The 22,570-nt window shown below is 53.6% G+C and overlaps 1 protein-coding gene and 1 pseudogene across 1 annotated transcript in view; one reads left to right on the top strand and one right to left on the bottom strand.

Moving 5' to 3' along the window:
• LOC128945560 (uncharacterized) overlaps positions 1-22,570 on the top strand; it is a 1,627,138-nt pseudogene that overhangs the window by 1,120,587 nt on the left and 483,981 nt on the right.
• LOC128945512 (zinc finger protein OZF-like) overlaps positions 1-22,570 on the bottom strand; it is a gene marked incomplete at its 5' end in the record, with an annotated part of 51,675 nt that overhangs the window by 6,744 nt on the left and 22,361 nt on the right. Inside the window, 1 exon segment of the mRNA XM_054289277.1 lies at positions 16,206-16,215. Within this exon segment, the coding sequence (XP_054145252.1) occupies positions 16,206-16,215 (10 nt within the window).

Raw genomic sequence — 22,570 nt, 5'->3', positions numbered from 1 at the left:
TTGTTATTGATCACAAGTATTTTGCTATGGTGCTTGGTATTGATACTGATGACTGATAATCCCTTGCAGCTGCTTGCTGGTACAATATAATCTATCCGTTGATGTGTGCACTGTGTTACCGATTTATTGTTTGCCTAATGGTGCCTTGAGTCCCTGCCTCTGCCCCCAGCCCTGTTATCATCAAGGACCCCCCCCCAATTTACCAGGGCCCCCCCATTCACTGCTCCCCCCCTTCACCGATTCCCCCAAAGCGCTGGGACCCCCCGATCCATGAGCTCCCCCCAGTGCGCCAGGACACCGACACCACCATCCATGGGACCCGACCCCCACCCCCCACCCCTCACTGCCCTCCCACTCACCAGGACCCCCCAATCCATGGGACCTCCCCGCACTCACCAGGACCCCCCTGGCACCCCACCATTGATTGAACCCCCCTGAAACGCCCCCAGCCCCTCCCCGGCCCCCCCGAGCCCCCGGCCCGCGTTGGGCCCCGGTGGGGCCGCCGCTGAGCGGAGCCTGTCAATCAACGCCGATCGGGCTTGTAGCCACGCCCACGGGGAGGCGGGGCCCCGCAGGACGGCCAATGGAGACTGGCAGAGCGCGGAGGGGGCGGGGATTAGAAAGGCAAGGAATGGGAGCGTATAAAAGGGGCGGAGCCCCATAAGTGGCGGCCAATGGGGAGGGGAGAGGGCGTGGCCTGGAATGCGAAAAAAGTTGAGCGCGGGGAAAAAGCGGGCAGGGAATGGGGGTGTGGGAAAGGGGCGGGGCCTGGAGGGAAACAAAAGTGGGCGTGGCTTGACGGAGAAGGAATGTTGCGGGGAAAGGGGCGGGGCCTAAAAGGAAACGAAACTGGGTGGGACCTTGCGAGCAAGGAATGGGGCGTGGGAAAGGGGCGGGGTTCCAAGTGGAGCCTGGGAAGGGGAGAAAAAGAGACCCCTTGGAGACACTGGGGGGTTGTTGGGGACACCAAGGCTCCCAAGCGATCCCAAATCCTATTGGATCCCAAGAAATAACCCCAAATGGTCTCAAATCCCAAATCCTGGATCCAAAACTTCCCAGATCCCAAATGCCGCTGGATACCCCAAATCCAATCCTAAAAGGTCACAAATCCTGGATCCAAACCAATCCCAAAGCCCAGACCCCTACTGGATCTCCGAAAACAATCCACAAAAACCAATTTCAAATCAAGATCCTGGTGGGAAAATGGACAGGGATAGTGGGACAGGAAGGGGGACACTGGGGTGAAACTGGTGGCAATGGGATGGAGACATTGGTATGGGGACAATGGGGTGGTGGCACTGGGAGCACAGGGATGGAACTGGGCAGGTGGCACTGGAGCAGGACTGAGGACACTGGGCTGGAGCTGGGGACAATGAGAGGGGACTGGGAAGACTGGGATGGTGACATTGGTATGGGGACAGTGGGGTGGTGGCACTGGGCTGGCACTGAGAGTCCTGGGATAGAACTGGGCTGGTGGCACTGGGATGAATCTGGTGGCACTGGGATTGAACTGGGGACACTGGGGTGTGACAGTGGGGCAGCCCTGGGGACACTGGACTGCTGGCACTGGACTGGTGGCACTGGGATGGAACTGGGGACATGGGGACAGGGCTGGTGGCAGTGGCACAGGGACACTGGGATTGAACTGATGCCACTGGGATTGAACAGGTGGCACTGGATGGGTGGCACTGCTGTGTCCCTGGTGCCACCTGTGCGGTGTCCCCGTGTCCCCACCGTGTCCCTGGGGTGGCTGAGGACGGTCACCTGCTGCTGGCCCTGCCCGCGGTGGCCGTGTCCTGCCAAGTGGCCCAGTGGGTGAGGGGACATCGCGGTGTCACCTGGCCACCAGCGGGACCACCAGCGGGCCGTGGCCATGCGGGGGCGGGGCCTGGTTTTGTGACGTCACATCGCCCCGCCCCTTTCCGGCGGGCGCCATTCCTTCGACTTCGGCTCTGGCTCTGCGGGGAGATCGAACCGACTCCGAGAGATCAAAGGAACGATGGGAAGGGTTCCCCTGAGCGATGGATGCAAAAAGAGATTTGCCTTCGCAAACAATCGGGGCTTGGGGGGTTAATTAATTAATTAATGCTGGCATCAGCAACCCAGTGCCAGCCCAGTGTCCCCAGTCCTGTCCCAGTGCCACCAGCCCAGCGCTCCCAGTGCCAGCCCAGTGCCACCGCCCCATTGTCCCCATACCAATGTCACCATCCCAGTGTCCCCATCCTGTCCCAGCGTCCCTGTCCCAGTGCTCCCATTTCTGTCCCAGTGTCCCCAGTTCCACCCTGGTAGCAAAACAGCAAAAAAGAAGAATTTATGAATTCTTCTCTCGTCACCAGAGAGTGAAAACACGACACGATTTAACTGAGAGGAGAAATAAAATAAATTGGTTTAATGCACAAGATAGCGTGGAGGCAAGTCAAGGGTTAAAACCAAACAAAAGAACATCTGAACTCACAGGAATGTTTGAAAATGATTTATATAGAATATAGAAAAATATATGCATAATTTTATATAAAAAGGAGCAAATTTTTAGTTAATATATTAATAATTCATAAGTATAATATAAATTCTGTTAGTATAAAATACATTAATGTAAAATATTTTTATCAAATATATAATATTTCTATTGTATTACTCTCTCTATATAATGCTAATATATATTTTGATTACCATTATATTATGAATATGCATAAACCCTAATGAATATGCATGAAAACCTCTTTGATGTAACAGGACGTAAAGAACATGGCTTAATTAACGGTGAGCTTTTGGCAATTAGCACCAGAATTTTAACCTTTAACGAACTTTTATAAATATTTCAATTCTGACCTGTGTTTCTCACAGGCGGTCCCGGCTGATAATGGGGGGGGGGGACAGGACTGAGCCCCAAGAGACCCCCCCAGGGCTGGGGACCCCCCTGTGCCCCCCCAGCGCTCGGAGCCCCCCGGTCCCACTCCCGGCTCCCCCCAGTCCCGGTGCTGCTCCCGGGGGTCCCGCGGCTCTGGGGGCTCAAAGGGGAGGGGGCAGAACCCCCGTGATGGGTGGGGGGCACAAAGGGGGGTCCCGGCCCGGTGCTTGTGGGGGTCGGTACACGAGGGGGGGTCCAGTCCCTGTCCCAGTGCTCAGTGAGGGGGGATCAGGGCACGAGGAGGGTCCAGTCCCAGTGCGGGTGCACAGGGGGTGCTCAGTGATTCGGGGGAGTCTCCAGTGGCCCCAGTGCACGAGGGGGGGTCTCGGTGCTCGGTGATTTGGGGGAGTTTCTGGTGGTCCCAGTGCCTGAGGGGGGGTCCCAATGAACGATGACAGCACTGATTGATGGGGGAGTCTCCGGTGGTCCCGGTGCACCAGGGGAGGGCCCCGGTTCCTCGGGGGAGGTCCGGTGGTACCGGTGGGAGGGAGGCGTCCTGGTGCATGAGGACGGTGAAATTCGGGGGTCCCGGTGCTCAGGGGGGTCCCAGTGGGTGCTCAAGTACAGCGTGTGACACAGAGAGAGATCCTGGTGACACCAGGGACCCCCACACAGCGACTGGGCCAGTCCTGGTGACACTCGGGGGGCTCTTGGTGGCACTTGAGGAACCGGTGGCACTCCGGAGGCTCGTGGTGACTTAAGGAGCTGGTGGCACTTGAGGTGCTCTTGGTGACACGAGAAGCTGGTGGCACTTGAGGAACTGGTGGCACTCGAGGGGCTCTTGGTGACACACAGTGCTGTGGCACTCAAGGAGCTGGTGGCACTCGACTGTCCACAAGTCTCTCCAGTGACATCACTACACCAATGACATCACAGTGGTGACATCACTGTCCCCGCAGCAGCCTTGGGATGTCCTTGATGGCTTTTTGGCACTGCTCAGCCACTGCACGGCTGCCAGGGCCACTGGGGTCACCGTGGCCACTATAGGGACTCAAGAGGAGGTCGTGGATGTCCCCAAGTGTCCCCAAAAGGTAATGCTTGAACAGGCAGGCGCTGGCCTCCCACAGCTGCTCAAACTTGGCCACTTTCACCACCAAGTCCTCAGGGACATTGGGGGATGCCTCCTTTGTCCCCTCCAGGGCAGCCTCAATGTCCCTGAGCTGGCACTCCATGTAACTGATAAACTCAGTGGCTCTGTCACACGCAGCCACCAAGTGCTGCAGCGGCTCCAGGGCCACCTCTGCCCACTGTCTCCTCCTGATGGCCGCCCTCGCCCGCCTGGAGGCCACCACAGCCTCTCCCATGGCCTCATTGGTGGCCATTGCCACCTGGGCATCACGTGTGGCCCCCACTGAGGCCTCCTCATCCCTGTCCAGGGCCACCATCAGCTGCTGGGCTGTGGCTGCCAGGTTGTCCCCAGCTGTCCCCCTGCGGGTGGCCTTGTCCTGCTGGTCCCTGGCCCAGGCGAGGGCCGCGTCCTTGCAGGCATCACGGAGCTTGGTGATCTCCTCGACCAGCTGTTTCCATCTCTCCTCCCATGCAGACACCAACTCCCACCAGGCGCTGCCCGCGGCTCTCACATCGGCCCAGGTGGACCCAGGGGTGGCCCCGAGGGAGGCCAGGGCCTGACCCAGGGAGGTGACACCGGGGTGTTCCAGGGCCTTACGGAGGCTCCAGGTGAAGATCCTCAGGGCCGCGTGCAGCAACTTTGGGGGCACACAGCGCCGCACGCCCCGGTGTGGCCCGGTCACGGTGGCCATCACATCACCCAGAGTGGCCACCACGGACACCAGAGCCTCCGGCAGCTGGGGAGGGGACAGGTGAGGAGGGGACAGGGGAAGTGTCAGGGATCTGGTGGCACATGTGGCCTCTTGTGTGGCCCCTGTGCCCTCCTGGGATCCCATTTGTCCCTTCCCTGGAGGGCTCTGCTGTCCCCGCTGTCCCTTTGTCACCCCCTCATCACCTCAGCCACCCCCTGCCACCCTCCCTGCTGTCCCTGCTGCCAGGCCCTGCCACCACACTCGTAGCCTCTGCCACCCTCTGCTGTCCCTTCTGCCAGCCCTCATGTCCCCATCCCCCTCTGTCACCCCCATCCCCCCCTGCCCCCACACCATTTCCCTTCCCCCTCTCTGTCACCTCTACCCTTCCTGTCACTGCCTCCTGTCCACTTTGCGACCCCCAGTCCCCTCCCACCACATCCCCTATGTCCCCCCATCCTCCACTGCCCATCACCCCCAGTGTCCCCTCTGTCCCCCTCTCCCCCCACCCCATCGCACCTCTTGGGGCTCCACGCTCACTGGGGAGACACTGGGGATGCTCTGGGGACACTCTGGGGGTCGAAGGAGCCTTGGGATGTCCTTGATGGCTCTTTGGCACCGCTCGGCCACCTCACAGGGACTGGGGCAGGCAGGACCACCAGTGAAATAGACCTTGATGATGTCATCAACTACCCCCAGCAGATGATCCTTGACCAGGTGCGTCTTGGCCTCCCACAGCTGCTCGGCCACGGCCACCTTGGCCACCAAGTCCTTGGGGACATCAGGGGACGCCTCATTTGTCCCCTCCAGGGTGGCATCGATGTCCCTGAGCAGGCGCCGCAGCTCCCAGGGGAACACGGTGGCTTCGTCACACGCGGCCACCAAGCGCTCCAGCAGCCCCAGGGCTGCCTCCACCCGCTGTCTCACCATGGTGGCCCTTGTTGCCTCGCTGGCAGCCACCATGGCCCCTCTCCTCACCTGGGCTTCATGCCCGGCCACCACCTCGGCCCCCTCTTCCTTGCCCAGGGCCTGACCCAGCTCCACCATGTTTTCCTGAGCGGTCCCATAATGGGCAGCCTCATCCTGCAGCTCCCTGGCCCAGGTGGTGGCTGTGGAAGCCCTGTCGGCCGCCTTGGTGGCCAAATCCCTGCAGGTGTTGTGGAGCTCAGTGGCTGTCCTGGCCAGCTCAGCCCAGCTATTCATCAGCACAGACACCGACCACTTCCACTCGCTGGCTGCCATTGTCACACGGTTCCGGGGGATCCCTGGGGTGCTCTTCTCGGCAGGCAGGGCCTGGCGCAGGGAGGTGACAGGGTCATCGTCATGTGATGTGACATTGCGGCGCCTCCAGGTGTCATCAATGCTGTAGAGGGTGTCCCAGAGGTTGCTGGTGAAAACCTCCAGGTCCCCGTACAGGCACCCTGGGAACACGAGCAGATTCATCTCCTCGTCCTGCCTGGGCAGGGTGCCCAGCAGCTCACCCAGGATGGCCACTACAGTGACCTCTGGCTGCAGCAGGGCCGGGGACAGCTGGAGAGGGGACAGGAGAGGAGTCAGGGACCTGGTGGCACTTATGGCCTCCTCAAGAGGCCCCAGTCCTTTCCCGGGGTCCCCTTTGTCCCCTCCCTTGAGGGCTCTGCTTCCCCCGCTGTCCATTTGTCACCCCCTCGTCCTCTCTGCCACCCCCTACCACCACACTCGTAGCCCCTGCCACCCTCTGCTGTTCCTTCAGCCACTGCCCGCTAGACCATGTGTCCCCAACCCCCCCAGTCATCCCCATCCCCCACTGCCACCTTCCCCCGCCTTTCCCCTCCACCTGTCACCTCCCTCCTTCCTGCCACTCCCTCCCTTTGTGGCCCCTGTCCCTTCCCACCAGCCCCCATGTCCCCTCCATCCCCCATTGGCTCCTCTCTCCCCCCACCACTCCCCCAACCCATCGCACCTCTTGGAGCTCCATGGTCACTGGGGAGACATTGGGGACACCTTGGGGACACTCTGGGGGTTGAAGGAGCCTTGGGATTGTTTTGCGGAGAAAAGAAGAAACCTCACAACTTTGTAAAAGTTGTAAAGCCTGGTATGCCTTTATTACGACGCTTGCCGGACGCAAGTCCCCCAACAAGGCATGCGTGCCTCTGAAGACCTCGGGTCTTCTTTTATCTCTTTTCTAAATGCATATGCATACAGTTTCATAATAAGTTCATGCATATTTATTTTGTGTGACATTTAGCACTAGTTTTTTTTTATTAAAGGAATTTCTATGTCGGGGGCAAATCGACCTTGTGGTCTTTTCTGTTTTTCTTTCTCTGTCTCCTTGCTGTCTCAGCATGCGAGTTCTTCCTTCAGCTTTGGCCTCACAGACTTTTCACCTCTCTTAGACACTTCACCTAATTCAGAATGGATCTTTACTCTGCCTCATTCCCCCCTTTCTTAGGAAATAAGTAAATTTTTTTACTTAATGAAAACTTTTATAATAGTAAGTGTCTTTTAGTGCTTTATTATGTACGTTTGACAAAGATGTTAGTACAGTTATTTGTTGTAGCATTTTCTAGTTTAAAATTAACAATATAATAGATAATTTTAAGTTTATTTTAACTAATATTAGTAAAACTACAATGGGGTGGCACAATTTATTAAAGATTTTATTTGTAGTTGGTGACTACTCAAAGATTACATTTAATAATTTTAACAAAATTACAAATACAGAGATTAGAATGGTTTCTACTAGACAGAATAACATCATTGTTATTAATTTGTACAGCAGCACGAGCAGTTCTTAAGTATATTTTTTTTCCTAGTATATACGAGCACAGTTTTCTGGTTAGTGACTGGATGGATTTTGAAGTGACAAATATTTTGCTCAGTGTTTAAACACACATTTTGAGCATTAATAGTATTGTTTTTACAAATGAAGCTTATCTGAGATAAGAGATAAGATTCATTTGTGTCTCAAGCTTCAAAATTCCCCACTCCGATTAGAAAACAACTTGCAAAAACCCAGAGTCCCAAAAAACTCCACAAGAAAAAAAGAAGCTGTTGCAGTACGTAGACGATCTTCTAGTAACCACTCAGACAAAAAAAGCAAGAGAAACCTAGACAGTAAGCCTTTTAAATTTCCTAAAACTTCAAAGATACAGAGTCTCAAAGAAAAAAGCACAAGTAGTGAAACAGAAAGTAATCTACCTAGAGTAAGAAGTAAGTGCTGAGCAGCAAACTTTAAAGCAGAGAAGCCATATGCCAAACCCCAAAACCCCAGACAACAAAAAAACTCTAAACCTTCTTAAGCATAGTAAAGTAGTGCCAGCTGTAAGTTTATAATTATAAACTGTTTGCCAGACCCCTCTATGCTCTTACTACCATCTCGCCATAATGTTTTGCAGAGAAAAGAAGAAACCTCACAACTTTGTAAAAGTTGTAAAGCCTGGTATGCCTTTATTACGACGCGTGCCGGATGCAAGTCCCCCAACAAGGCATGCGTGCCTCTGAAGACCTCGGGTCTTCTTTTATCCCCCTTCCAAATGCAAATGCATACAGTTTCACAATAAGTTCATACATATTCATTCCGTGTGACATTTAGCACCAGTTCTTCTTTATCAAAGGAATTTCTAAGTTGGGGGCAAATCGACCTTGTGGTCTTTTCTGTTTTTCTTTCTCTGTCTCCTTGCTGTCTCAGCATGCGAGTTCTTCCTTCAGCTTTGGCCTCACAGACTTTTCACCTCTCTTAGACACTTCACCTAATTCAGAATGGATCTTTACTCTGTCTCAGGATGTGGGCACTGGGGCGGCCAGGACCGCTATCGAAATACAACTTGATGATGTCTCGAACTGTCCCTGCCAGGTGACCCTTGACCAGGCGGGTGTTGGCCTCCCACAGCCGCTCGGCCACGGCCACCTTGGCCACCAAGTCTTCAGGGACTTTGGGGGATGCCTCATTTATCCCCTTCAGGGTGGTCTTGATGTCCCAGAGCAGGCGCCACAGCTCCCAGGGGAATGCGGTGTCTTCGTCACACGCGGCCACCAAGCGCTCCAGCAGCCCCAGGGCCGCCTCCAGCCACTATCTCACCATGGTGGCCCTTGTTGCCTCACTGGCAGCCACCCTGGCCTCTCTCCACACCTGGGCTTCATGCCCGGCCACCACCTCGGCCCCCTCCTCCCCACCCAGGGCCTGACCCAGCTCCACCATGTTTTCCTGAGCTGTCCCATAACGGGCAGCCGCGTCCTGCAGCTCCCTGGCCCGGGCGGTGGCAGCTCTGTCGGCCACCTTGGTGGCCAAATCCCTGCAGGCGTTGCGGAGCTTGGTGGCCGCCCTGGCCAGCTGGGCCCAGCTGTTCACAAGTGGAACCACTGAGCTGTGCCACTTCCTGGTTGCCATTGTCACACGCTTCTGGGGGGGCCATGGGGGTTTCTCTCCGACGAACAGGGCCCGGCTCAGGGAGGTGAAAGGGTCTTTATCATCGTAGGGGACATTGTGGCACTACCAGGGGACTTCAATGCAGTCCCGGATGGCCTTGAGCTGCCAGCTGAATGACCCCAGGTGCGAGCACATGTGCCTTGAGGGCGTGAGCAGCAGATTCATCTCATCACAACTGGACAGGGTGGCCAGCAGCTTGCCCAGGATGGTCGCCATTGTGACGTGTGGTTGCAGCAGGGCCAGGGTCAGCTGGGGAGGGGACAGGGGAGGTGTCAGGGAGCTGGTGCCATTTGTGGCCTCCTGGGGTGGCCCTGTGCCCACAATGGGTTCCCTTTTGTCCCCTGCATCCCTTTGTCAGCCTCTTCTTCCTTCTGCCACCCCCTGCCACTCTCTTCGCAGCCCCTCCTGCCCCCTGCCCGTCTGCTGTCCCCTCTGTCACCACCCTGCTGCCACTGCTGTCCTCTCTGCCACCCCCTACCACTACATTCCTAGCTCCTGAAAACCCCTCCTGTCCTGTCTGTCACCTTCTGCCAGCCCCCATGTCCCCATCACCCCATGTCCCCCAAATTCCTCACTGCCCCCTCCCCATCATGTCTCCTCGCCTGGCACCTCCCCCTCGCCTGCCACTCACTCCTGTCCCCTTTAAGACACCCTGTCCCCTCCTGCCACCCCCCAGAACCTCCCATCCCCCATTAGCCCATCCCCCCCAGTGTCCTCTCTGTCCCCCTCACCTCCCAGCCTCCATCGCGCCTCTTGGGGATCCACGCTCACTGGGGAGACACTTTGGAGACGCTCTGGGGACACTCTGGGGATCGAACGAGCCTTGGGATGTCCTCGATGACTCTTTGGCACTGCTTGGCCACCTCACAGGCACTGGGGCTGTTGGGACCATCAGTGAACAAGAATTCGATGGTGTCTGGAAGAGGCTTCCCCAGGTGATCCTTGGCCAGGCAGGCGTTGGCCTCCCACAGCTGCTCAGCCATGGCCACCTTGGCCACCAAGTCCTCAGGGACAGTGGGGCGTGCCTCATTTGTCCCTTCCAGGGTGGCATCAATGTCACTGAGCAGGGGCTGCAGCTCCCGGGGGAACGCGGTGGCTTCGTCACACGTGGCCACCAAGCGCTCCAGCAGCCCCAAGGCCTTCTCCACCCGCTGTCTCACCATGGTGGCCCTTGTTGCCTCGTTGGCAGCCACCATGGCCTCTCTCCTCACCTGGGCTTCATGCCTGGCCACCACCTCGGCCCCCTCCTCCCCACCCAGGGCCTGACCCAGCTCCACCATGTTTTCCTGAGCTGTCCCATCACGGGCAGCCTCGTCCTGCAGCTCCCTGGCCCGGGCGGTGGACGCCTCAGTAACCATCTCCCTCCAGGTGTTGCGGAGCTCAGAGGCCTTCCTGGCCAGCTCGGCCCAGCTGTCCACAAGTGCAGTCACCAACCCCTGCCACTTGCTGGCCACCATTGTCACAGGGTTCTGGGACATCCATGGCATGGTCTTGCAGGCAGCCAGGGCTTGGCTCAGGAAGGTGACAGGGTCATCATCATTCACAGTGACATTCTGGTGCCTCCAGGTGTCATCAGTACAGTACAGGGTGGTCCGGAGTTCATTGGTGAATTCCTCCAGGTCCCAGTACAGGCACAATGGGGACATGAGCAGCAGCATCTCCTCGTCCCGACGGGGCAGGGTGGCCAGCAGCTCACGCAGGATGGCCACCATGGTGACCTGTGGCTGCAGCAGGGCGGGGGACAGCTGGGGAGGGGACAGGAGAGGTGTCAGGGAGCTGGTGGCGCTTAGAGATTTCTGGGGTGGCCCCCTGCCCCCGAGGGGTCACCTCTGTTCCTTCGTCAGCCTCTTCGTCCCTCTGCTACCCCCTGCGCCTCGCCTCGTAGCCCCTCCTGCCTCTTGCCCCTCTGCTTTCCCTTCTGCCATCCCCCAGCCCCTCTGCTGTCCCCTGTCCTACTCCCTCACTTCCACTGCTGTCCCCTCTGCCACCCTCCACTAGCCCTCATGTCCCCTCTCCCCCATGTCCCCCCATCCCCCACTCCCCCATCCCCGCCTGTTTCCAATCCACCCCTCTGTCATCTCCCCCCTTCCTGCCACTCCCTCCTTTCCCCTTTGCAGCACCCTGTATCCTCCTGCCACCCCCTGTGTCCCCTCCATGCCCCATTGTCCCCTTCCTCCACAGTGACCCATCCCTCCCCCTTGCCTCCCAGTCAGTCGCACCTCTTGGAGCTCCATGCTCAATGGGGACACCCTGGGGACAACTTGGGGACATTCAGGGGGTCGAATGAGCCTTGGGATGTCCTCGATGGCTCTTTGGCACTGCTCGGCCACCCCACAGGCACAGGGGCTGTCATGACCACCATTGAAAAAGAATTTGATTGTGTCTGGAAGTGTCTTCCCCAGGTGATCCTTGACCAGTCGGGCGTTGGCCTCCCACAGCTGCTCGGCCACGGCCACCTTGGCCACCAAGTCCTCAGGGAGATTTATGTGGTAGATAGGGACAGGCGTTCGGAAGATCTCGCAATGTGACGGAAAGGCAGGACCCTCTGTTCCCCTTAGATAAGACCCTCTGTTCCCCTTAGATAAGAAATTAACATAGGAATATAGCCTTCCTTAACCGAATACCAGTAACTTTCCATCCCCTACCCAGTAACTTTCCACCCCTTACTAATCATAGATGGTAAAGACAGACCCACTGTGACGTAGAGACCCCCAAGACTATAAAACCCCAAGAGATGAGATAATAAAGGCCTTTGGACCGTCCACCACATTGGTGTCTGTGTGTGTCATTGGCCCAAGCGACCCTGGAGAGTGGGTCGCCGTGCCATTTCCTCAGAACCAGGTCGCCTTGCCTTATACGAGAAGGCAACAACTGGTGCCAAAACCCGGGAAGCCGCAGCACCCGGGGAACAGGGATCGCCTGGACAGAGGACGGCGGCTGCACAGCTGGCCTTGTGCAGCGGAGGGGACGCCCTCGGGCCCGCATGGATCATGGAATCCACAGCGAAGGTCGTAAGTCAGGCTCATGAGCAATGGGGAATTAAAGGTGAGCTCAGGAATTCTAATCTTGCTATTGCAAGGCTCCTAGAGCTGGGGACGATCGAACATCCGGTAAATATATTATATTTGGAAGCGCGGGAGAAGTGCACTGCCGCCTCAGCAGAGGACTCTTAAGTCCGCAGGCAGTGGCAAAAACCTCAAAGCGTGGGGAAAAGTAGAAGAGGCACTACGCAAGACGTTAGAAGAACAGGAGACACGGAAAGCCAGGCGTACATGTTTATTAGCTACACCAAAGCTGGGGGTGGGGGCCGCGACACACACTGCCTCTGAGAGCGTTCGGATTGAAGGCGGGAATATGCGGGGGCCAGGCGCGTTCCACCCCTTCCCGAGCCCGAGCCCAGACCCCCGAGAGCACCCAGGAGACCTACCGGAGCCCCCAGCGGACCCCCCGACCCTCCCGCAGAGCCCGCTGGGTCCCAGCCCCCCCGCGGAAACATCCGAAAAATCCGCGGTTTCTCTATCCGTCCCTTCCCCGCCAGTCGCCAATCCAGCGCAGGAGGCAGAGCAGCGCGTGCGATGCTTCTGGCAGGGACTCGCGGAGGAGGCGCGGAACGCGGCCGGATTGTCGGACCCCGTCGGGATCGGTAAAAACTCGCCCCCGCCATGTGCATTTAAAAATGGCGCCGAACCACATGGCGAGGGCGGAAGGGAGGAGGCGGGGGAAGGAAACGCAGTCAGGCTGCTTAACAACACATGCGCGGGCGAGCGGGGAGAAGGGGCGGCCCCCACGGAGGACCGTAAGACCAATCAGAGCGCTCTATTCAAATTAGGTCCTTATAGGGCAAGGACCTCCCCCAGCAGGAGGCGGGGGAGCCCAGGGGGAGGGAATGGCACCACCCCCGCAGGGAGGAGCGGGGCCGAAGCCGAACAAAACGGCACGGAGCACCGGAAGTGTACCGCCAGCCAACTTCCGCCTCAGAGTCAAGTAACAGCTGCTCAGACAGCTCGGAAGAGCCGACCAAGCCCGGCTGGGACTCGGAAACCGAGAGAGCAGAATTAATGCGGTTTCGAGCAAAACCGAATAAAGCTTTAAACAATATCGGGAAACAATTGCAACACAAACTCACCGATTAGGGAAAAATAAAAGCAGCCTGTGGGGACCGGGCTCCGGCAGCCTCCATGCACGCTTTCCCAGTGGGGGTTGCCGGAGCGGGGGGGGAACCAACAAAGGGCATATACCCCAGTTAACCCAAAAGAAGCCAAAGCGATTTCAGAAAAAAGGGTCAACTCAGCTGTAGTACCCACTCTTGTTGACGACCTTTCTAGCAATAATGATCTGCTCACTTTTGATCAAATAAGCTGCATGCTTTTCGATGGGGCAGGGCGGATTGTATTTAAGCAGGAGTGGCAGGACAACCGCGTTAGCCCAGGCTTCTGGGGAAGGGCAGCAACTCAGCCAGCTGTCCCCAGCCAGCACAGCTTTCCCTGGCAGCACACTCACTCCAAGCACGCCCGAGAGGGATCTGTAGGAGCTGTGGGAAGACACCTCGCTAGGGAATGCAGATCCAGGCCCCAGGGAAATGGGAAAGGGAGGGGGCACCAGGGCCATGTCCAGCCTCCTCCCAACTGGAATATGCAGCAGCCCAGCTACAGCAACCCCCAGTGGGGCAGGGGACCCTCATACCCCATGCCCCCACAGGGAGCAGTCAATTTTGCATCCCCGCCTACGGTGCAATGGCAGAGTCATGCAGCACCCTCAGCACCCTCGCACCCCCCACTGCCACAACCTGCGCCGGTGGTACAGGGCCAGCAGGAGGCACCCCAAAGCAGGATCCCTGGGTGGCCTTGGCCATGAGAATAGGGAAGGAACCCCTGATGGTGTGGAGGACATGCCACCTTTATGGCAGCCAGGATCCCCACGTCATAGGGTTTCAGTTCTGGGCGGACACAGGTTCAGACTGCACGATTATTCCCCAAGCACATTGGCCCGGACATTGGCAATTCAAAGAAGTCCCTCCAGTGAACGGAGTGGGAAGGCAGTCCCAGGCATGGAAAAGCACCCAGCTGGTGGCTATAACACTTCACACGAAAAAGGGACCAGAACAGACAGTGGCGATCTACCCCTACATACTGCAAAATTCTCCACCCCTGTTAGGAAGGGACATTCTCTCCATGCTAGGATTCCAGATTACAAATTTATCCTGAGGGCCACTGCCGTACACCCTCCGCTGGCAATCAAACTGACCTGGAAATCATCAGACCCTGTATGGGTTGAGCAGTGGCCCCTGACAGAGCCTCGAGCGGCAGCCTTGCTGGAACTGGTCGACCGCGAACTGCAAAAGGGTCACATAGAACCCTCCATCAGCCTATGGAACACCCCTGTATTCATGATCCCCCAAAAGGTCTGGAGACGGCTATCGCCTCGTCCACGACCTGAGAGAGGTGAACAAGACAATCCGACCCATGGGTCCAGTCCAGACACTGCTACCCAAAAACTCAGCCATTCCCACAGGGCAGCCATGCGCGGTGCTGGATATCAAGGACTGTTTCTTTTCAATACCCCTGCACCCTGAGGACAGAGAATGATTCGCCTTTTCCGTGGCATTCCGAAACGGCGAGGGGCCTAACCTTCACTTCCAATGGAGAGTACTACCACAGGGCCTTGTGGACAGTCCCACTATATGCCAAATCATCGTGGACAAAGCACTGATGCCAGTCCGACACTCCCATCCCAACGCAACCATCATTCAGTACATGGACGACATCCTAGTCTCAGCACCATCAGCAAGCCAAGTAGATCACCTGGTGTCCACAATCACGGAAACCCTTCAGGCCAACGGCTTCGAGATCGCGAGCGCAAAGATCAAGAGACGGCCCTGCGTGATCTTCCTGGGAGTAGGGATCACAAGCTCCTATGTGACACCCCCCAAGGTGAAGGTCAGTCGAGACATCAAAACACTCAACGACATGCAACGCCTGGTGGGATTGCTGCAGTGGCTTCGCAACATTGTCCTGATTCCTCCCGAGGTCACGGACCCTTCATATGACCTCCTGAAAGGAAAGTACCCCTGGGAACCCAAGGAGCTGACGCCGCAAGCAACGAGCTCCCTTGACTTCATCGAAAGCCAGATGTCCACTGGCACACTTGCCAGGTGGAATCCAGCCGTGCCCCTGGACTTATACGTCCACTTTACACCAAAGGGGGGAGTGGGAGCACTGGCCCAAGGACCTTCCGAAAAGGCCCGACCAATTCAATGGGTGGTTCTCGGACGACCTGCTCGTGCTTTTTCCCCGGGAATCGAATGCATCGCTAACCTCATCATGAAAGGCAGGAAACTTGCCTTGAAACACCTAGGGACAGAGCCAACAAGCACCTACCTTCCGTTTCGCAAGCAACTGACCTCGGAGTCAGCCACAATATCGGAGTACCTAGCCCTTGCTCTCACCGGCTTCGGAGGAGAAATCTCCTACTCCTCCAAGCCACCCTGGACTAAGCTGCTGACCGTAGTCGACATGGACATGCCGCCAAAGGTCAAGGACAGACAGCAGCCAGGACCAACGGTCTTCACAGACGCTTCCTCCACGACTTCAACTGCAACAGCAGTGTGGCAGGCAGGAGAGCAATGGCATTGCGTCAAAGTGTGTGACCCCACATTGTCAGCACAACAACTGGAAGCAGCAGCAGTGGTCTTGGCCTGCGGACTCTTCCAAGAAGAACACCTCAACATCGTAACGGACTCTATATTCGTGGCAAGGCTCAGCCTAGCCGTGGCAGGACCAGGAGGGTCAACATCAGCAGCAGCCCTCATGCTGGAAGAAGCACTCTCCTCGCGACAGGGCATCATGTCAGTTATTCACATCAACAGCCATGACCCAGTCAAGGGTTACTTCCAGATCGGCAACGACAAAGCGGACGCCGCAGCAAAAGGCGTATGGATGTTGCAGGAAGCTTGTCAGCTGCATGAGTCGCTCCACATCAGAGCCAAAGCACTGGCGAAGAGATGTGGAATCCCGACAGCGGACGCGAAACATGTGGTAGCCATTTGCGCTTATTGCCAGAAGTCACCCCTATGGACCTGTGGGGTCAACCCGAAAGGCCTCAAGCCTTCAGAGATCTGGCAGTCAGACTTCACCTGGTGTGAACTGCTGAAGCCTTGAGCATGGCTAGCAGTGACAGCAGACACTTATAGCGGAACGATCATAGCCACACAACACGCCAAAACAAACTCCAAGGCCAAAATTCAGCATTGGCTGACAGCCACGGCTTGGCTTGGTATCCCCAAGCAGATCAAGATGGACAACGGTTCCAATTTCACCTCCAAACCAGTACAGGAATTCGCCTCAAAATGGGGCATCACATTAGTGCAAGGTATCCCGTATAACAGTACCGGGCAGGCCATAGTTGAGAGAGCAAATCAGACCCTGAAAACCAAGCTAGAAGTATTGGCGACAGCAGAGGGCTTTGCCAATTCCATTCCCCCAGGAGATCAGGCGCGTATGCTGGCAACCGCTTTGCTAGCACAGAATCAATTCCCTAGGGGAGATGAAACAAACAGTCCCGTTCAAAAACACTGGGCCACTCGAATGCTAGAGGAGGGCCCTCAGGTGGTAATCAGAAATGAGCTAGGCAAATGGGAACAGGGATGGAGGTTGATGCTCACGGGGCGAGGGTACGCAGCTGTCAAAAGGGATGGCAAAATCAGGTGGTGTCCACTTAAGTCAATTAAGCCCGACCTCCATAACGAGCAGAATGAGACTAACGAGAATTGCGAGTTTCTGTTTACAGGACCTGCTCGTGGGACGTCCTCGTGACGCCTACATTCCCATTCCAGAGGAAAGAGACAGACCACCAAGCCGTCAGGCAGCGCCCTAGAGACCCGCACGGGTGAGACCCAAGCATCAAGGATGTTTCTGTGTGATTTTGCTGTTGGGGCTTGTAGCCAGAGGGCAAGCCAGCCCAGACCACTACCCCCATCGGCCATTCAGGTGAGTCATGCGACACCTTAGTAGCGACAAGGTGCTCAGTGAAATCACTACACCAAACACCCCACCCTTCGTGCTCCGCATCACCGACCTGTTTCCAGGACGACCAAAGGTAGACCCCAATTCCCCACAAGCTACACACATGTACCTATCCTACTGGTGCCCAGCTTCAAACCCTGGGAAAAGCTACTGCAATCACCCAGGGTGGGGATATTGTGGGCACTGGGGCTGCGAAACCATAATTACAGATGCCAGACCATCAGGGCCGGGGTGGGATCCACAAGAGCCCAACAAATTCCTACAGTTCACCTGGGCACCCAGCGGCTGCAAAACACCCGTCTTCATACATGGAAGCTTCTATTGAAATCGCCATAAAGTCCCAAAAATTCGGAAATGCACTAGTTATAACATGACAGCCTTGCAGCCACATCACCCCAGTTGGGCCGTAGGCAGAACGTGGACAGTAGTCCTTCAAGGGTCAAGAGGGTGAATGTGCGAATTATCAGGCTCCAACCGCCGGCACCCCAGCGGTCAGACCCAACAAAGCGATTAAAAGCGTGCCAAAAGGGAGAAACGTAACCTACCCTAAACCCTTACCCACAGGGGTCCGCAACGTCCCAACTGGCCATGCGGAAGCCTTTCAGACAGGCCGTTTAGCCGGGTCGGACTCAGACCCAATCCTTCGTATGTTAGAAGCTACCTTTGTATCCCTGAACGAATCCAACCCTAACCTAACCGAGTCCTGATGGCTTTGTTACGATATCAAACCCCCCTTTTACGAAGGAGTCGCTCTAAACACTCCCTTCAGTTACTCCACAGCCAACGCCCCTCACCAGTGCAGATGGGATACCCCTCGCAAAGGAATCACCCTGAGTCAGGTCACAGGCCAGGGCAGATGCTTTGGCAATGCAACCCTAGCCAAGCGGGGAGGCAACGTCTGCACCAAAATTGTCAGGCCTAACAGGAAAACCAATAAGTGGGTAGTCCCAGCCACATCTGGGATGTGGGTTTGCCAGAGATCTGGAGTGAGTCCCTGTGTGTTCCTTGCCAAATTTGATGACTCTAATGACTTTTGTGTCCAAGTTCTGATTGTTCCTAGGGTCCTGTACCACTCAGACAAAGATGTGTACCATCTTCTTGAGGAACCCAGCCGGATCCACAAAAGAGAAATAATAACAGTGTAACTATCGCAATGCTGCTCGGCCTAGGAGCAGCAGGAACGGCAACGGGTGTCTCAGCCTTAGCGACCCAGCACCAAGGACTGTCCCAGCTGCAAGCGACCATCGACGAGGACCTGCAAAGGATCGAGAAATCCATCTCCTTTCTAGAGAAGTCAGTCTCCTCACTTTCAGAAGTGGTCTTGCAGAACAGGAGAGGTCTGGACCTCCTGTTCATGTAGCAAGGAGGCCTGTGTGCCGCCTTGAAAGAGGAGTGCTGCTTCTACGCAGACCACACAGGAGTCGTAAGAGACTCCATGGCAGAACTCTGAAACAGACTGGCTCAGAGACAGAAAGACAGGGAAGCCCAACAGGGTTGGTTCGAGTCCTGGTTCAATCAATCACCATGGCTAACCACTCTGATTTCTACCCTAATAGGTCTGCTGGCATTGCTGCTTCTAGCAGTCACCTTTGGACCATGCCTGCTGAACAAGCTAGTTCATTCGTTCAGGCCCGCCTAGAACGGACCAACATCCTGTTCATAGGCCGGCGACAATTGCTGCGAATTCAACCAGGGAATTCTGCCGGGGGATGGGTAGATATAAGTCCAGTTGTGTCAGGAACCCACGTCTTAAAAAAGGAACCCACTAGGCCGCGGCAAAATATCCAAATATGGATAACATTGCAAACAGACCAGTGAAAAGATTTTTGATTTTATTTCCAGCACATCAGTCTCATAATACAAAAAGGAGACATGACAGCTCACTGATCCACCCCAAAATGTCTCCTCCAGTAGGGCTCATACAGCAATACATAGAATCATCTCAATCTAGAATTCAGCCAATCACACTCAGAAAACACATATTGACAAGCATTCTATCCAATCTCACAAAGTATACGTAATCGTAGCTAAAACAAAGACTGGTTCATAAGAGACAATGAACAGAGCTCTATTCATGCTAATCTTCTAAAGATATACATTAAATAACCTTGTTGCCATCCTAAAACCAATTCTACAGAGATCTATTGTTATTTGTCACGTCTACTGCTTGGGAAACTTTTCTGCTTGCATGGGAAACTTTTCTGCTTGCATTTGCAATGCTAACAAAACTTCAGTCTGAGGCCTATACTTTTTTAACCATTTGCTAAAAACCCTCTAACCTTATGGATTCCAACATTTCCCCCTCTCTGTTTGACACAGAAACTTTCATTTTCTTGTCGCTTACTACTTGCGTTTCATAGCTCTATTGCAAAATTTCTGCTTATTATCTGTTGAAGACATATTTTCACTAAACTGAAGTATTGCTATATTACGGCACAGCAACTTAATGCTGTGAAAACCTAATCCTTGAAAGAGGTATGATTCACGTTCGGCAACAGTCACAAGTTATCGTTCAAAAAACTCTGGTCGATTCCAAGGCCTTAATTCAAAACCTTCGTTCATGTCAATACCTTCATCTACTGCTTTCGTAAGATTTCGTACACTCTCCGTGCTTCTACTTCCTAATTCTCCTGCTTGAATGACAAAAACTTCTCGGACTGTTTTGTTCATCATTCGCCGAACACAACAGAGTATACAAGGTACCACTATCAATATCAGTATTAGAACACCTAATACGTAAAGACCTATCTTGCAAAGTTGCCTTAGCCAAGGTGCAAAATTCCAATTTTGAAACAAATCATCCAGCCAGGAACCTCCATCTTCTTTAATTTGGGCTGTCAGATCCTTTAATTTTTGAATGCTTTTGTGAATGGATTCAGAATGATCAGACAAATTCATACAACACAATCCTTCAAATTCCTCACAACCATGTCCTTGTGCCAGTAAAAGAAAATCAATGGCTGCTCTGTTTTGAAGAGTAGCATGTCTAATACTATCAACATCGGTCAACATATCACTGATTGCGGAGGATGTGGCATTAGCTTGTTTGCTCAGCCAACATCCAACTCGATCTAATTGTCTCAATGCCACTGCTGAAGCCAATTGTGGTAAAAAGATACCTGCTGAAACCCTTCTGGCGGCATTCCAAGGCATAAAATCACTCTGACAGTTCTCATCATAATGAGGAACAGCTCTTGTTCTCCTTTGTTTCTTTTTCATCACTGCTTTTGCAGAGGGGGCAATTATGGTGAGCATACCAATGCTACAAGGGCCACCTTCAAGGTGAGCTGGAATGCCTTGCCAAGCTCTGTCTCCGCAGATGAGCCAATACCCTTTCGGCAATTGCCGTGGATATTGATCCGTCTCCGGAAACACATCCCAACTATTCGAAACATTACACCAAAAACTCAAATTTTTATATGCAAAATAATGAGGAGTAACACTGAACTTTGGGGGATCACCTTTTTGCCAGGCACGAGTCATGAAAGTAAAACAAAAATCCATGGTCAAAGAACCAAGGATTTCCAATTCTTGAGATTCAGATGCTGCCCTAAGGAGTTTTTTGGACCAAATGTTCCAATTGAAGGAAGGACTGTTTCCATTGTCAATTCCACCTGGTTTACCATTAGATTGTTTTTTGATCAAAGGCAACTCTCTCACTGGCACACCAACCAAACAGGTTGAAAAAGGCTTTTCTGGTTCCGAATTAGACAGACATATAGTATCCGATCCAGCAGCCTTGGCTAAGGTCACCCAAACATTCGTTTTCGGTTGATCCACAGGCAAATCTGCATGACAAAAAACAATTAAAATCAAGCAAAACAAGTATACTATTTGAATTTGCCCCATCTCTTTCAGGAACTAAGTTTTGGCAGAATTCTTTCTAAACAAAAACGACAACCTAAGTTTTCAGCCAAATATTAATTTTGTAAAGCAAACATTCAGCATTCAATTAGTATATTCAAGAATAACATTGGCACAAAATCAGAGTTCATGGGTTCCACCGATGCACAAAGAACGTCAGGCACAAGAGGCGTCAGGCGAGACCCGGGATCCTTCGATTCGGTTCACGTCTGCGTACTTGCTTCCTCGGTTCTGGATTCGACAACAGGTTCTGAAGTGCGATATGGTTTGACGTTTTTGGCAGGAACCCACTTAATTCCAGCACCTGTGGAGATAGAAGCATACCCTTTGCCCCACGTTATTAATTGAAACGGACCTTCCATCTGTCCAGAGTCAGGATTCCTAATTAGAACAGGAGGATGTTCTTTCAGTTTTGCCTGTGTGTTATTTGAAAAATGATTACTTCAATTGGGCAATGCAAAATTCTGATGATTTACAATATGCATTCTTAGGTTTCCCAGGTGTTTGTTCCATACACTATCCAGCTCACAAACTACTGCAAGCAAAATTGAGTTTCAGAGAAAAACCTAAATTAAGTGAAGAACCTTTAAATGCTGTAACTCTCTTCACTGATGGCTCTGGTAAAAGCCACAAGTCCGTAGTAACTTGGTTTAATGAAAAGACTAATGTTTGGGAATCAGATATTCAAGCGGTAGAGGGATCCCCTCAAATTGTTGAACTTGCTGCAGTAGTTCGAGCTTTTCAGCTTTTCCCTCAGCCTTTTAATCTAGTTACAGATTCTGCTTATGTTGCTAATGTAGTCAGGAGAATAGAAGGTTCAATTTTAAAGGATGTTAGTAATGAGACTTTACATCGTTGGCTTTCATGTCTTTTTATAACTCTGCAATATAGAACTAATCCATATTTTGTTCCTCACACGGGGCACCATTTGCCGGGGGATGGGTAGATATAAGTCCAGTTGTGTCAGGAACCCACGTCTTAAAAAAGGAACCCACTAGGCCGCGGCAAAATATCCAAATATGGATAACATTGCAAACAGACCAGTGAAAAGATTTTTGATTTTATTTCCAGCACATCAGTCTCATAATACAAAAAGGAGACATGACAGCTCACTGATCCACCCCAAAATGTCTCCTCCAGTAGGGCTCATACAGCAATACATAGAATCATCTCAATCTAGAATTCAGCCAATCACACTCAGAAAACACATATTGACAAGCATTCTATCCAATCTCACAAAGTATATGTAATCGTAGCTAAAACAAAGACTGGTTCATAAGAGACAATGAACAGAGCTCTATTCATGCTAATCTTCTAAAGATATACATTAAATAACCTTGTTGCCATCCTAAAACCAATTCTACAGAGATCTATTGTTATTTGTCACGTCTACTGCTTGGGAAACTTTTCTGCTTGCATGGGAAACTTTTCTGCTTGCATTTGCAATGCTAACAAAACTTCAGTCTGAGGCCTATACTTTTTTAACCATTTCCTAAAAACCCTCTAACCTTATGGATTCCAACAAATTCAACCAGGGAACACTGCCAGTCACGAGTCCTAAACTTGTCTGGCAAAGACTTACTCAGGTTTACCAAACCCTTTCCCTTGTCGA

Source organism: Melozone crissalis, unplaced genomic scaffold (genome assembly GCF_028551555.1).
Source record: "Melozone crissalis strain CALT ecotype California unplaced genomic scaffold, PUWL_Pcris_2 ptg000066l_1, whole genome shotgun sequence".
Lineage (NCBI taxonomy): Eukaryota > Metazoa > Chordata > Aves > Passeriformes > Passerellidae > Melozone > Melozone crissalis.
This window is presented reverse-complemented; position numbering and strand designations above follow the sequence as displayed.